General features: G+C 29.2%; 1 protein-coding gene across 4 annotated transcripts in view; it reads left to right on the top strand.

The window, feature by feature from the left end:
• The window catches only part of LOC145313385 (uncharacterized), a 66,108-nt gene that overhangs the window by 22,538 nt on the left and 28,651 nt on the right, over positions 1-14,919 (top strand). For all 4 annotated transcript variants that reach the window (XM_080152748.1, XM_080152751.1, XM_080152749.1 and 1 more), the window contains one exon: positions 10,309-10,490. In XM_080152748.1, coding sequence (XP_080008874.1) covers positions 10,309-10,490 — 182 coding nt within the window. The remainder of the gene's footprint in view (positions 1-10,308; positions 10,491-14,919) is intronic.

The following is a 14,919-nucleotide window of genomic DNA, read 5'->3' as shown; positions in this document are numbered from 1 at the left end:
ATATCTAGAAGAGATCGTATTTAGAACACTATACTTATAACCTAAATTGACGACAAAATTTCCCCTGTCATGATATCCACAAATTTTATATCCATTTTTATTATATATTTTGTTGAACGTATAAGATTAAATGAAAAATAACGAGGTATAAACTTAATCTCCTTATTGCATGACAATAATTCATATTTTATAATTAGATCTTTTTGTAACTTTAATAATTATGATGCCGTCATAATGTGCTTCATCTTCATGAGAATTAATCTTTACACAGAAAAATTATTAACATTTATGTATACCTATGAATTATGAGAATAATCTTAAAATATGAATAAGGACAACAACATCTATTAATAACGAAGCACAAAAAAGTGAGAGCCAAATTCAGTGTTGTAGAAATAAACATGCATCTCACAATGTAAAATCACAAAACCTTTTTGTGTGAAATATGAATTGATCTTTTGTAAAATAAGTAAATGATATACTGGATGCTCATGGAACAGGGGACCTTCACAAAAAATTCCAGCCGTCCATCTTAAATAGTAACTGAGAAATTTAAGTGTTCCATGTACAGACGGACGGTCAGACATTTCGAATCAGAGAGTAGCTTTAATTTAATGAGAATTTGATATCCATAGCTGACATTCAGGGTTCTATTCTTTTGGCAGCTGCCAAGTAGCCGTTATAAAATCCTTTGACTGACTACAAAATACCCAACTCTATTCTATATGAATTCTTCTAACCATTTATTTAAAATTCAGCAGCTAAGATTAAATGTAAATTGACAGGTCAGCTGGAGGTTGCGTAGCTGTTGTAAATTATCATCTGGCTTAATTTTAGGGAAGATATCATTGTTTAAAAAATGTTGAATTCTATTTTGGTAACTGGAAGGCAGTTACAGAGTTACATAAATTATTCTCTAAATTAAGAATGATATTATAAGAATTGTTAGTCATGAATGCAAAATTAAACTTTGCTTGATTTATTTTTATAAAAGAAACTTTACAAAGTATATAAATTTTTTTCTTCTATGAAGTAACAACTTCCCCTAACTATATTTATTTCGAATTTTAAACAAAATATTTATCAGCAAAGCTTTTCTTCAGTATCCTTGTATTATTCTAATTAAAACTAGATTTGAAAATTGAACATTAGTATAGTTTAAAACTTATAAAGTACCTAAACTATTACCCAAATCGGAACATAGAAAATTTTAATCAACATTTCAACCTATTTTGACGGATGGGAATTATGATTCCATTACTATACTGTTTGTTATTTTATGATATAATGTCTTAACTAGTGACATGATGGCAATCCGTCAAATTTTTGGGCCGGATTTGGATTCCGGATTCTTAAAGAATCCGTCAAAAAAAGTGGCGGATTCCGGATTCTTATTTTTGGCGGATTCCGGATTCTAGCAATATTTTAAAAGGATTTTTAAAAAAAATTAAAAATTAAGTGCTACATAAGTCCTAAAAATCAATGTTCTTGGTGTTCTCTACAATTCACTTCCGAGAATCGAACCAGATTTTAAAAGATATTATATATAATGATGAAAATCTGTGCCTTCAAAGAGGAGGAGTTGAAAGAAAAAACTCAAGACGCTAATTTTAGCCTACCAAATAAGAATCCGGAATCCGCTATTAAAAAACGGATTCCGGATCCAGATTCGGATTCCAAAATTGGCCAAAAATTGGGCGGATTCCGGATCCGGATTGCCAATCCTAGTCTTAACATTTAAATAATAGCTACAGAATAAATCACTGTACAACCTGCCTTAAAGTCTCATCGTCTGAATTTTAATATTATTGATGTTTTTACATTTTACCACGGTTTGTGCAGTTTGACATTACCAAAATATTTGATTGAAAATTTTTGGATTTTAAGAAAATACTAAAAAATAATTATAAAAAAACAACCTTAATTCAAAATTTAATTAACTTGATCTTTTAAGAGATTATATTCTAAATGTTTGACTATTCCTCTGTATTATTGACGTCAATGTAAACAAAAATTCCACCATTCTTTTGAAATCTATTTAAAATTTTCCAAACATTTCTATTTAACATTTTAATTTTAGATAACTGAGCATTAACTAAAGTTAATTTTATCACACCTTCATTTTTGTTGGGTGTAATTGATGTTTAAAAAAAAAGGTTTTAAGGACCACTTAATGATAACTGCATTGATTTTCTGTCTTTGTAAGCTTCTAATAATTGGAGGAAGAAAGTAATTTAAATTGATTCATGACTTTTGTCTTACCCCTTCCTGCATCTTAACTCTCTTAATTTGAAAAGATAAAAATAAATGCTTTTTCAGCCCCATTTGTGCTCTATGTTATAAATAAAAAAGTAAAGATACTATGATTAAGTTTAAAAAAAGAATTGTATAAGTTTGTATGGCCGGAGTGTGGCATGACACATAATACCTAAACATAGGACATGCAATTTTCTTTCCACAGCCAAAGTTGATCCAGCCATTAGTTGAAATAGTTCCGTCCAGAGAACAATTACACTTGACTCAACTACGTCACAATATTCTTTCTTCTGCAATATTATTAAACAATAACAAATAGAATATTTGAAAAATCAAGAACTAAACCAAGTTATAAATCAAAATGAAAAGAAAACCATTTGAAAAAGTTTTCATCCGAAGAACATTTCATTTGTATGGAGATTTTGATGGTAGGAATTTTTCTTATCCATATGTTAATTTACATATCTTTTCAACTGATATATAGTCAATACATGTTGGTTTCATGGCTTCTATAGGATTTATTTTGTCCCTAGAAAAATAGAATTTGTTTTTTAGTCTCACAGGTAGAGATTTCGAATATCTTGGACATCTATAATCGGACTTTCAAAATTGATTTCTTTTAAAAGCATAAAAATAGTTGGTTGTGCATTTGCAACAGTAGTGGGATGTATATGTGTCTGACTTCTTAAAATTTTGCGGGTTGGTTTACTTTTCGTTGGCAAAGGCATTAGAAAATAACTGCCAGCCGTTTATTTTGGCAGTAGGATGTATGTGTTTCTGTCTCTATACAAATTTTGCGTTCATAAATGAAAAAATATCAAAATATATTTAATTGTATGTTATTAGGTTTGTCTATTCTTTTTAATCATCATTATATTCTATTTAAGTATATGCTTTCCCGTTTAAAAATGATCATATTTCAACTTTATTAGTTTTGTAAAATTATCTAAAATGTTTTTCTGTACAAGATTACTAAAGCATAACAAACCTGTTTACATAATATTTTGTTTTTCTTTAAGTGTTGATGTTGATAGCTAAGACAGGAATAGGTATCTCTACAATTCAACCGATTAATATCCGGTGGATTAGATTTAGAACCGGTTTTCATCCATACGAAAAAATTATGTCTAGCATCGTATTATATCCAGTTTTCTACGAATATAAAAATGAACAATTATAAGATTACGACCATTTTATATCCGTGGAAAGATTTTTATAATACGATGCGATAAATAACTATTTTCGCGTAAGATTGAATCCATTTCATATCCACTGGATTAAAACCTGTCTTGAGGCATACCGATAAGTAACATTTATCATGTAGAATCTTAAACAATTTCCCACAAAAAAATAATTTCATCTAAGTCCAATAAAATATGAAATACTCGTGTAATTTTTCATATTCTTATCCACGGAAAATTGTCCTTATTAAGATGTGAGAAATAGATTTCAAACATTTTCTAAACAGAGCAATAAATGGAGTTGTTTAAAATCTTTTTCTCTGTTTATGATTTATAGACGGAATACAATCCATTGTTTGAAATTGTGTTGAGTTCATTCAACTTTGTTTTCAGACTAATCTCTGGATTAAATCCTTTCCAGGGCCCGTCATAACCTTTAACACAAATATACAAATTCAAATTTATTACATTTTTAATGCAAATTCAAAATATCTGGTCATAAAACAATAAATTTATAGAATATTTCTTTTTTTTATAATTGTTACAGTTTCAAGTGATGTTTTAGGAAGTTTTTAAGACCCACCCTCATGACGGAAAATTATACCGTTTTTCAAAAGTTTTTTTTCGTATCAACTTTGTATCTTTGATTATAGAAATAATTACTTTGGAATTGATTTTTGCCTTCATTGCAACCTTTTTTTTGGGACCAGCGAAAAGTTCTTAATTTTTATATAAAAAAACATGTTTTGTCATTTTGGGGGTCCTTAATACTGCAGGGTTTTTTGACTGTTACTCAACCTATACTAACCTAAAATAAAAGGAGGTTTATTTTACTTTCAAAAAGTTCATTTGTGGTTGTCCTTATTATTTGATAGAAACAGCTAGAATTTGAATCCCCACAAGCAGCACCTGCACGCAGTAAATAGCATATAAACAACATATTTCAGCAAAAAATGCACTTAAAAGTCAGAAAAACATACAAAGTATGCCATAAACAACTTAGTTCCCTTATTTGTTTTACAGTAAATAATTACATACTGGGTAGAGCATTAACAAATACCAAGTTGAAATATTGCAATTTTTATGCACCAACTCTTTACCCACGCAAGGACATGCACTCACTTAAGTAGCATATCAATTACTAAATAATAGAATTGTTTAAAAACTCCACTTACTTTTTAAAAGCGAAGCTTTTCTATAATTAGGGTCGGTCCGTACGTCCGTCCGTACGTCCGTCCGAGATAGATAGCTTTTATTCGTTAATTTAGGCATGTTAGAATTGTCCTATCGATTTCAAACTTTGCATGATGATTCCTGTAGTAGTTGGGTACGATTTAGAAAGCGTAGCAACTCTATAATTATTACCAGAATGTCCATACGTCCATTTTAAACATGTTGATTTTTCTACTTTTTAAACAACAAATTTTCAAGTGTTCTAATTATCCGTTTGATCTGATTTTTGGTATATTGATTCCTGGGACAACAAAGAACAATATTATAAGCGAAGCAACTCTATAATCAAGTCCAAAAATGTAAATATGTCCATAAACATTATCCTGCTTCAAGCAGTTTTTCAACAAATTTACTTACAATTTTGCTTCGACTCTTATACTTTTAAATTCTGATTATTTAGTTCAGATACTATACAAATGTTAATGTCCGTTTGTCCTACGTGCTTCGCTTTTATGGATGTTGTCATCCTTGTTTCATATAAGATTAATAGGCGATTAACTGATATACCTAATTTTAAAAGTTTTAAGAAAAATGAACAAAAAATTTTTTTTTTATATACCTAGTATGATGTTTATCTGTAGTATAGATGTGTATACAGATAACTACCTACCTCCCTTTTTCAATAACCTTTTTTGTCTGCTAGAAAATTGTTTTCTGCTGCTTGGCTGTGGTAATATTCCCAACATCATTGGTCGATTTTCAATGACCCAATTGATAGTCGACACAAGGACACTGTGATGTGAAGATACTGTTATTTAACCCTTTCTCCTACTAGTGTTTTACTCTAATATATGTTAGACAATCGGACAGTGAGATGTTATTGATAAAATAAAGTTTCTGCAAGGGAATGTTTATAGAGATGCTACGCATTCAAAATAAAGATGTTTGAAAGTGAACATAGGTACCTACTCGTATCAAAGTTTAACAACTTATTCAAACTTAATGTACTCGCTTCGTGCACTTCAACTTTTATTTTAATAAATTATTTGCTGTAATGGAAAACTTGAACATGTTATATTATTTAGTGTTTTATAAAAATGAACATTTTGCTTTTAGTACTTTTTTTATGGCGAAACTTTTCTACAGTTAGGGTTAATCCTTCTGTGCATAAAATATAGATGATATATAGTTGATATAGGCATATTAGAATCCTATCAAAATTTATATATTTTGCATTATAATTCATGTAACACAAAAGATAAAGCGTATCAACTCTAAAATCTGTACGTTAATTTTAAATATGTTGATTTTAAGTTATTTTGACAACAAGTTTAAAAATGAAATAACTGGAATAGGTATTTTAATTACGATTAGATACAGTAATTAATCAAAGAAACTATAAAATAAATTCTTGAAACTGTTAGCATTCTATTATTAAGCATCTAAGGGCTGACACTAAAAGGGTATTTTTTCCTTTTCTCACTCTTAAGCTTCGCTTCTACGGATGCTGTCATCTTAATTTAGAAAATTTTTCAGAAAAATACCGAAAGATATAAGATTATTTTTAGTAATTTTGTATTGAAAACAAGGATGACAACATCCATAAGTAGCGAAGCACAAAAAATCGTGGATGGGACTACGTAAAAGTGGATTTAAAGTGTATTTATTAAAATTAAGAATAGATTTATTGGAGAAAATAAACACGAAACCTTGTTTTATTTTGTATGATGACGAGGGTCAAATAAATTACATAACAATGGGAAAAATTATTTTGATAATGATATCCTAAAAGTTTGAAAATTGGACCAAAAACACCAAAGATACGCTGAAATATGTAAAATATATAAAAATAGCCAAAAACCTGATAAAAGGCAGTCTGACCGCAATGGTTGTTTTCTTAAAACGACAGAAAATTTAATTTTAATATCCTTAACTTTAAAAATTTGGAAAATCGGACCATATATATCAGAGATATGGAAAAACACATGAAAAATTTAAAAATAGCCAAAAACCTGCAAAAAGTCAGTGGGCCGTCATGGTTGTTTCCTTTAAACGACGGGAAATTTAATTTTAATATCTATAACTGAAAAAATTTAAAATCGGACCATAAACACTGAAGATATGGAGAAAAATGTAAAAAATAGCCTAAATCTGCTAAAAAGCGTTGCTACCGCCATTGATGTTTTATACTTAATTGTGCTCCTTAATGATGGGAATGTTGTCAAAAAATTTCAGCATTCTATCTTTTATAGGAGCTGAATAAATCCCATAGCGTTACGGACTGACGGACGGATGGACAAAGTGAATTATAGAGTAGCTTCGCTACTAAAAACAAAGTACTTAACTGTTTTGTCTATGATTAGTAAAACATTTCCTACTAATATATGATTAACAAAATACCAGCAAAGTGATTTGGTTTAGTAGAAAAAAAGGGAATATATTTCTAATTTTGGAAATAACCTAATAGAAAAACTGCGCATTAACTAACTAGGACAATTTTGTCCATAGGTATAGAAGTTATTGAAAAAGTCACAAGGATTTGCCTCTGAATAAATGTAAATTGTAGTTTTTAGTTTTAATATCCAAATAGGCAAATGTATTTTGTAAAAAAAGCAGGGTACATTGGACCTTAAACTTTAATAAAGATAATTTTGTTGATCATTATCGAGGATGTACATCAATTTATCGCCCATTGTCTTATCCTCTTGGATCGATAATGATATCATATTATCATTTACATGAACAACCCGTATATATTTGCATTTTTAAAGTAGAAAACCAAAAAAATAATTCTTTATTTTAATGTGATTTTTTGACGGATTGACACACAAACAGGTGTAGATTAGCTTTGCTTGTTTAGGTTACGCAAGCACATTCTGTAAAACTGTTGTATGGAATATTTCTCCAATTAGAACCTCATTAAGAAAATCCAATTATAGCTTTCTAATACCTGGAGAGAAAGATAATGGTCTCTCCTGCTGCTGGGTAGCTACCTAGCGGACACTTATCTTTATTTTTGTTTTGTGCTACATCTTTTTTGGTAGCGCAGATATCCTATAATTATGGTATGTCTTTACGTCTATATTTACTGACGTCTGCCCGTTATACAAATAACAACAACATTGTCCCATTCCCTATCTTTACCATGTAAGGTGGCTAAACTTTCTTCTTTTATCTTTCTAAGTCTTACTACATTATTTCACATTTGTTGTAGGCTTGTTTAGCTTCTCTTCCTATTAGCATAATTGTCCTTGTTCTACTTATTAACTTTTTCTACAAATATCTAGATAAATATATTAATATTATGTAAGGATATGATTATTCATATTAATTATATATTCAATTAGAAAAACCAAAAATGGGTACAACATTTTAATTTCATTTTTTTGTATACATGTGTACCAAAGTTTTTTATTTGAAGAAAGGCTTCTCTGAAAAGTACATTTCAAGTGAAAAAAATTGTATTGTAATATAAGTGCTTGATTTTCTCCCTTAAAAATGAAAAATGGGTTAAAACCGGAACAATACACAGATATTCGTTAAGCCATTTAAGAGATCTTTTAAAGTATTAACATACAGATAAGAATGTACTATACACATCTAGGTTATTAAATGAAAAGAAAAACTTTTTGTATTGACAAAATTGACATTCCTTCCAGTAACTGCCATCTAAAATACCTAAATGGTGTTACTTCATTTAAAAAATAATTTTTTGGGAAAAAAATCTTCCAATGGTTTTTAAAGAAAATTCGCGAGAAAAAACTTTAAGTAGGTATACCAATTTCTAGGATTTTTTTTATCTATGATTTAATTAAAAGATTATGTAGTGTTTATCTCGTAAGAACACCACCTAAAAGTTGATGTAAAACATTGGCATCTCTGTAATAAAACTAAATGTTTATGTATCTTGTTGTTACTTGACATTAACAGGGCAATAAACTAACTAGTTTTACACAAAACTTTAAGATTTTATTGTTTTATCAACATGACATCAAAGATTAGATTAGTCATTTATTAATTGTATTATAGACATCATTCCTCGGATAGTAAAATAAAAAATTCCAAGATTTTTTAAATTTATGATTTCATTTTTATTGTTCAAAAATTTTCTATATTACAATACATGATTCGTAAGTATGGCACAGAGCTAACGGAAATGAATCGGTTTTAAAGGCAACGTTAACAGCTTCTTATTGCCTTTTCCTATATCAAAATCGAAATTTTATTAATTTGAATTTAAAACGTATATCACATTCATAGATGCGTAGTTTATATATTGGAATCCTAATAAATATTTTATTTAGAAAAATCTATTTAAATAAATTTATTTAATAATTCATTTTACATAGAATTGAATTTAACTAAAAATTTTCCTTAAGGAACATGTAACAATTTTATAAGTCGAATGATAGCTATAGAAAAATAGATTGGAAATGATAAAAACAAGATAAATTGATGATATTTCTAATAAAAGTTGATCAAAAGTAACTGAAGTAAACAACATTTTATGATTTGATCTTATTTTCCAGCTAAGATCTTCACTCTGAAGTGTACATACGAGTATATTTAGAAGAAAGAGGTTACATCAGGCTGTTTATTACACTAGTCCTCAAGGTCTTAATATAACGTTTTTTATTCGTTGGCTTAACAAACTGGGAAACTTCATTTAGTTGAGTGTCCAAACGTTTTAACCACTAATTGTAATCTACAGATGGATTAATTTAGTGTGTCATCATTCGGGATGTACATAAATTTATCGGCCATTGTCTTATCCCTTTAGATTACTGATTTGGATGTGTGTGTGAGTATTTTCCTTTTTGTAAAGTTATTTCTCAAAATATGGAAACAAAATCCTTTGGGGATATCTTGCAATTTCAACAAATATTTGCTTTGCAATTTCTGACTTAGATTTGGGTGGTGGTAGTGATGGGGACATATTTGGGGGGAGGGGGGTTATACCCTTTTTCTTGTGTTTTCTGTTGATGGTAAAGTTGAAAGAACACGTGGTTTTTGTCAGCATATAATGTACATTCTACTATACACACATTATTTATTCTTTTCCTTCTAAAATATATGTTATATCTCAGATATTTTATATTGATAAAAAGTTTTAACTATACAAGGAAATACAATTACAGTTTCAGTATATTAAAAATAGACCTTATATTCGTATTATTTCCTACATAAACATTTTTATCTTTAGTAAAAGATGTTATCTAACAAAAAGAAATATGCTGTTTCATCTTTGTTGTGTTCTTATTTATTAGTATAAAATTCAACTATATGGTGTGAAGGAATATTTTTGCTTGAGCGCTACATGTTGATAAAATTGGACATCAGATGTCATTCCGTATTCCTATCTTGAGCTTATTAGCTCACCTTCTTATAGTATGGCTGGCATGTGTTCTTACTTTAATAAACTCTAATGAATAAAGCCATCAGAATAGCGTATGGGAAATTCGAATTATTATTTCTTTTAATTCTGTCAGCAGACTCGAACCGTCTACCCAAAGAACTATTAGCCTAAGCCTTTATTTAAATAAAAAATATAAAATTGTAATTGTTTCAAATACAAGCCAATAAGTTGAAGGGAAAATTTATTTCATATGGATACCTACCTTAACTTATGAAATATACATTTTTATAACATTTAAAACTGAGACTTTTAATTTTATACTAAATGTTGTATTATTTTTAGAAAAGAAAGACCTAGTAGAGCTTGTGCTTCAGACCAACGGTGATGTCTCTGGTGGTGTACCTGGAGGCGGAGTTCATGGTTCTGGCCAGGGAGGTGGCGGACCACCAACAACTGATCATAACAGACCCAGAGTTCCAGCTTCCAACTCATGGCAGGATAATACTATAAGAGTATCAGACCAGGTAAGACTTTTATTTGGTTTACTTTAAAAGTGAACTATGCACGAACAACTGCAGGAGATTTTAGGTACCTTCCAGTAGTTATGTTCAATTATATAATGATTAAATTGTATTAATGTACAATTATGTCTTTAACAGCATTCAATTATATTTTTAAAGATACATACATACTTATTGATCTCAATATTTAAACTTATTTTAGTTCATTTAGTTTTCTTGAACAGAAAACTAGTATATTCGCCAAAAGAAATGTGTAGCATTACTACTGAGAGGTGCTTGACATTACTTGCTCTTATTCTAACATAATGACCCTTTTTAAACTCACACAAAAAACGTTCTTTCCTAAAAGATATGGGAGTCTGGTTAGGTATACAACATAAACTTGCCAGAATTTAAACCTTTTTTCAAAACTAAGTACTTCAATTTTTTAGTCCTTTATAAATTTTTCATTTACAAAGTATTATAAAGTCTAGTTTCCCAACAAACCATGTCTTGTATATTTTGTAGATTTTTGTTCTTGTTGCAAGTTATTAAATTTTAACAAGCAATGACGTAGTTGGTTTGTTAAGAATTTTATTCAACTTTTGTTAAAGAAACTTCATATCTGTTATAATTCTAACCAAAAAACTAGGAAATGAATATTAAATTTTTTCTTTTTTGTTCAAGTTCTCAAAATGTTTTTTTATAAGCCTTTGATATAATTAAATCATTTAGTTTTCTTCTCTCTTCAGAAAATGGGCAAAATGCATCAAACGGATGAAAGTTTTTAGTTCTTTAACCATTGTTTTTTATTTGCAAGTTTAGCAAGAAATATTATTTAGCATTTTTAAAAAGTTTGCTTTTTTTTCATCAACTTAATATGAGAATTTTTTAAACATTATAAATAACATATAAAAAGCAAGTTCATGTACTAATTATCTTTCGTAAAAATGATATACTGACCAAAACAGAAAGAAAGTATAGAGTAGCCGCGTTTAATACATTTTACTTTTAATTAAATTCTGTTCGTATATAGATATATATATAGTTCGTAAATATAGTTCGTCTGTCTGGTAAAAAGTAGAAATGTAATTGAAAATAAATTATTAACTCCGTTATGAAATAAGTTTGAAAAGTTTGCACAATATGAGTGTATAGCACCCCCACACCAGCCAAGCCCACTACACGGTTATGTAATAGTTACCAGGGAGGGGGCCACAAAGTTTTGTAATAAAGTTTTCTTATTCGTTGGTTTAGCAACTTGGGGACTCATATGATAAGATTTTGATTGGTTGAGAGTCAAAATGTTTCAACCAACAATTTTAATTTACAGAAGGGGTATTCATGTGTATCGTCATTGGGGATGTACATCAATTTATTAGCCATTGTCTTATCCCTTTAGATCCCTGAAAAGTTACACTACAATATATTTGGATAGAAATTGAATAAATAAAAATCTACAGGGAAACTGAACTCTTTAAATATTTACGAATCTCACAACTGAACAAAACATTTTTTTCATAACATTTGAAATAATACTGAAAAATACAGGCTTGAGTACCTAAGTCAGTTTATATTTATTTGAAGAAATACGATGGGTAAAATAGGTTTAATACATTTCATTGAAAAACCCCATTTTTGATGAAATATTTATTTTCAATCATTTAATGCCTTGGAATGTAAATGTCCATTTATGCTAAAGGGGACTATCCACGAAAAAGAGCACGTGATTCTAAGTACCTTCCAGCATTGACCCTGAGTATTTTCTTTCAAAATATAATAGATCACTATTAACGATTAATATAATGACGAGAAAATTTATGTTTCACCACTTCAAGATGAAGAAAAGTAAAAAATTGTCCAGCAGTTTTAATCAAAATTATATCAAACGTTTTGTTGAGTTCGGGGTGTCTTTAATTGTCCGTGTTGTCAAATGATAAAAATTAAAAAAGTCAAATGCACCTTTACTATATCTCATATGTATGTTTAAATTAACGCTAATATGGATTAATTTACAATCTATATAACACGAGTATTCACATATGTATCATCAAATATTCATTTTATTAAAAGAATTAGCTTCATAAAAGTTTTCAAAATCAATTAAAATACCTAAAAAATCATGGTGAAACATAAATTTTCTCGTCAATACAATAATGATATATGGTGACCTATTATTTCTGAAAGAAAATACTTAGGATCAATGCTAGAAGGTACTTAGAATCATGTGCTCTCGTTCGTGGATAGTCCCCTTTAGTGTTAGTAAATAATTCATTTATAATTACATTTTGGTGTATTAAATACTGTTCTAATGAATAGGGATTTAGAATCAACCATATGATTGCAAGAAATGACTGTAGCTTTAAGTTCCTTCCTATTTGCACTGATTAAATTTAATGGAGATAAATTCTTGTATTTGAATCTAAGATTACCCCTATCCCTGGAGAACCAAATTTTTACAAAATTAGATTTATTCTGATGTCAAGGCTCTATGTTTCTGATTTACCCAAAGCAGTGAAGGGACATTGGACTGTAAATTTAACTTTTTAACCACGGCACCTTATCATTTTCCTCCACAAAAAAAAACTTAAGATACTTCTATTGAATTTTGATTGGTTGTTTCGAAACTAAAATCTTTACTCAATGATTTTGATATGCAAAAGGGGTTAAACAAAATTTATTTAGTTTATCATCATAGGGGATGTGCATCAATTTATCGTCCATTGTCTTATCCCTTAGGATTCCTGGATTTACCATATTTTCTCATATTTTTTCATTTTACATGTGATGTAAGATGGCAATCTGTCAAATTTTTGGGCTGGATCCGGATTTGGATTCTTAAAAGAATCCGTCAAAAAAGTGGCGGTTTCCTGGCGGATTCCGGATTCTTATTTTTGGCGGATTCGGATTCTGGATTCTAGCAGTATTTTGATGTCATGTGACCACTGTACACCCAATTAAAGGGCTTAGTTGACGGCGAGTGGATTATAAGCTCATCACGTGATCGTTGGCTGTCCAATAATGTGCGCTTGGATTCAACAGCTCATCACGTGATCGTTGGCTGGACAATGAGAGCTCTGCGGGTTTGGGCGGATTCCGGATTTCAGATCCGGATTGCCAACCCTAGTAGATATTGTATGGAAGGGATTTCTCCAAAAACGATTTTTGTCATGTTATGTAAATTATGTTAATGTTAATTACTAATTAAGACGAAGATAATTACTTTACCAAAGTTATGTAATAGCACTAAAAAATGTATAAAAACATAAGCTTAGGTAATTATAATTCTGTTAAATTATAAAAATTAAATATTAATGTTTTATTTTTAATTATCCTGGTAGTCTGAAAGCGTACTTATGCTTATTTGTTTCAAATATTTAGTTTTTAATTCCAACATTCAATCATTTTTACTCATAAATATTATTCCGCAGTAGCAAGCAGAGGAGGGTTTAAAGTACAGTTTCATATTTGATGTATTTCATTGTAAATAATAGAAAAACCTGGCTAATGTACTGTAGAACTGTCCACGTCAAAACATAGAAAAGGGACAATAAATCTGTAAAACAATTGAAAAAAGGCTTGAAAAATATTCAATTGATGCTAGGTATCAAACGGGAAACTAAAGTATTTGAAGTAAGAGTATATAAAGAAATTTAGTGGCATTAGATATTAAGAGATATAAGTTTTCCGGAATTGTAATGTAGGGAGTAGATTTGAAATCTGCATCAAATTTTAAGGATTTTTTTTTATAAAATTCGTTTTTTGTATAATTCTTTATCTAAAAGCGGAAATACAAATTTAGTTAATTAATTTTGGCATCTGTGATTGGTGGATTTAAAAAATCTACGCTCTGATTGGATGTCGTACATCATTCAACCAATTAGAGCGCAGGTAAGTTTAAAATCCACCTATCCTATTGGTCAAAATTAATTAACTTAAAATATATTTTCGCTTTTAGATAAAGAATTTTACAAAAAACGAATTTTATAAAAAATCCTTAAAATTTGATGCAGATTTCAAATCTACTCCCTACATTAAAATTCCGGAAAACTTATATCTTTTATTAGATATATACAATAAAATTCTTATTCAATAACATTAACTTGATACTGTAATTAATAGTTTTCCTGTCCCTATTCGGGACAAAAAAAAGGTTGAAAATAATATTGGCTGCTTTGCGTCAAAATATTTAGCAACACTTACTTATACAAATATCAGGCTAGACACTTGCGTAATATTTCATTTCAGGCTCCAGGTTCTTCCTACTTTGTAGAGAGCACAGCTGTTCAATAGTTAACTTTTATAAAACATATAATAATGAACGCTTTCCCTCAAAGTGACTATCGAGCACTGTGACTCCCCACCCACTTAATTTTCAAATAATTTAAATAAAATGAAAGGGTTTTTCCTATTCTCAAACCTTGCAGGGTTATAACCGTGATCCCAAAACTCT

The sequence above is a fragment of the Acartia tonsa genome, chromosome 3, assembly GCF_053477335.1.
Source record: "Acartia tonsa isolate MP-2025a chromosome 3, ASM5347733v1, whole genome shotgun sequence".
NCBI classification, from domain to species: domain Eukaryota; kingdom Metazoa; phylum Arthropoda; class Copepoda; order Calanoida; family Acartiidae; genus Acartia; species Acartia tonsa.
The sequence above is the reverse complement of the archived record's forward strand: the minus strand, read 5'-3'. Positions and strand labels throughout refer to the sequence as shown.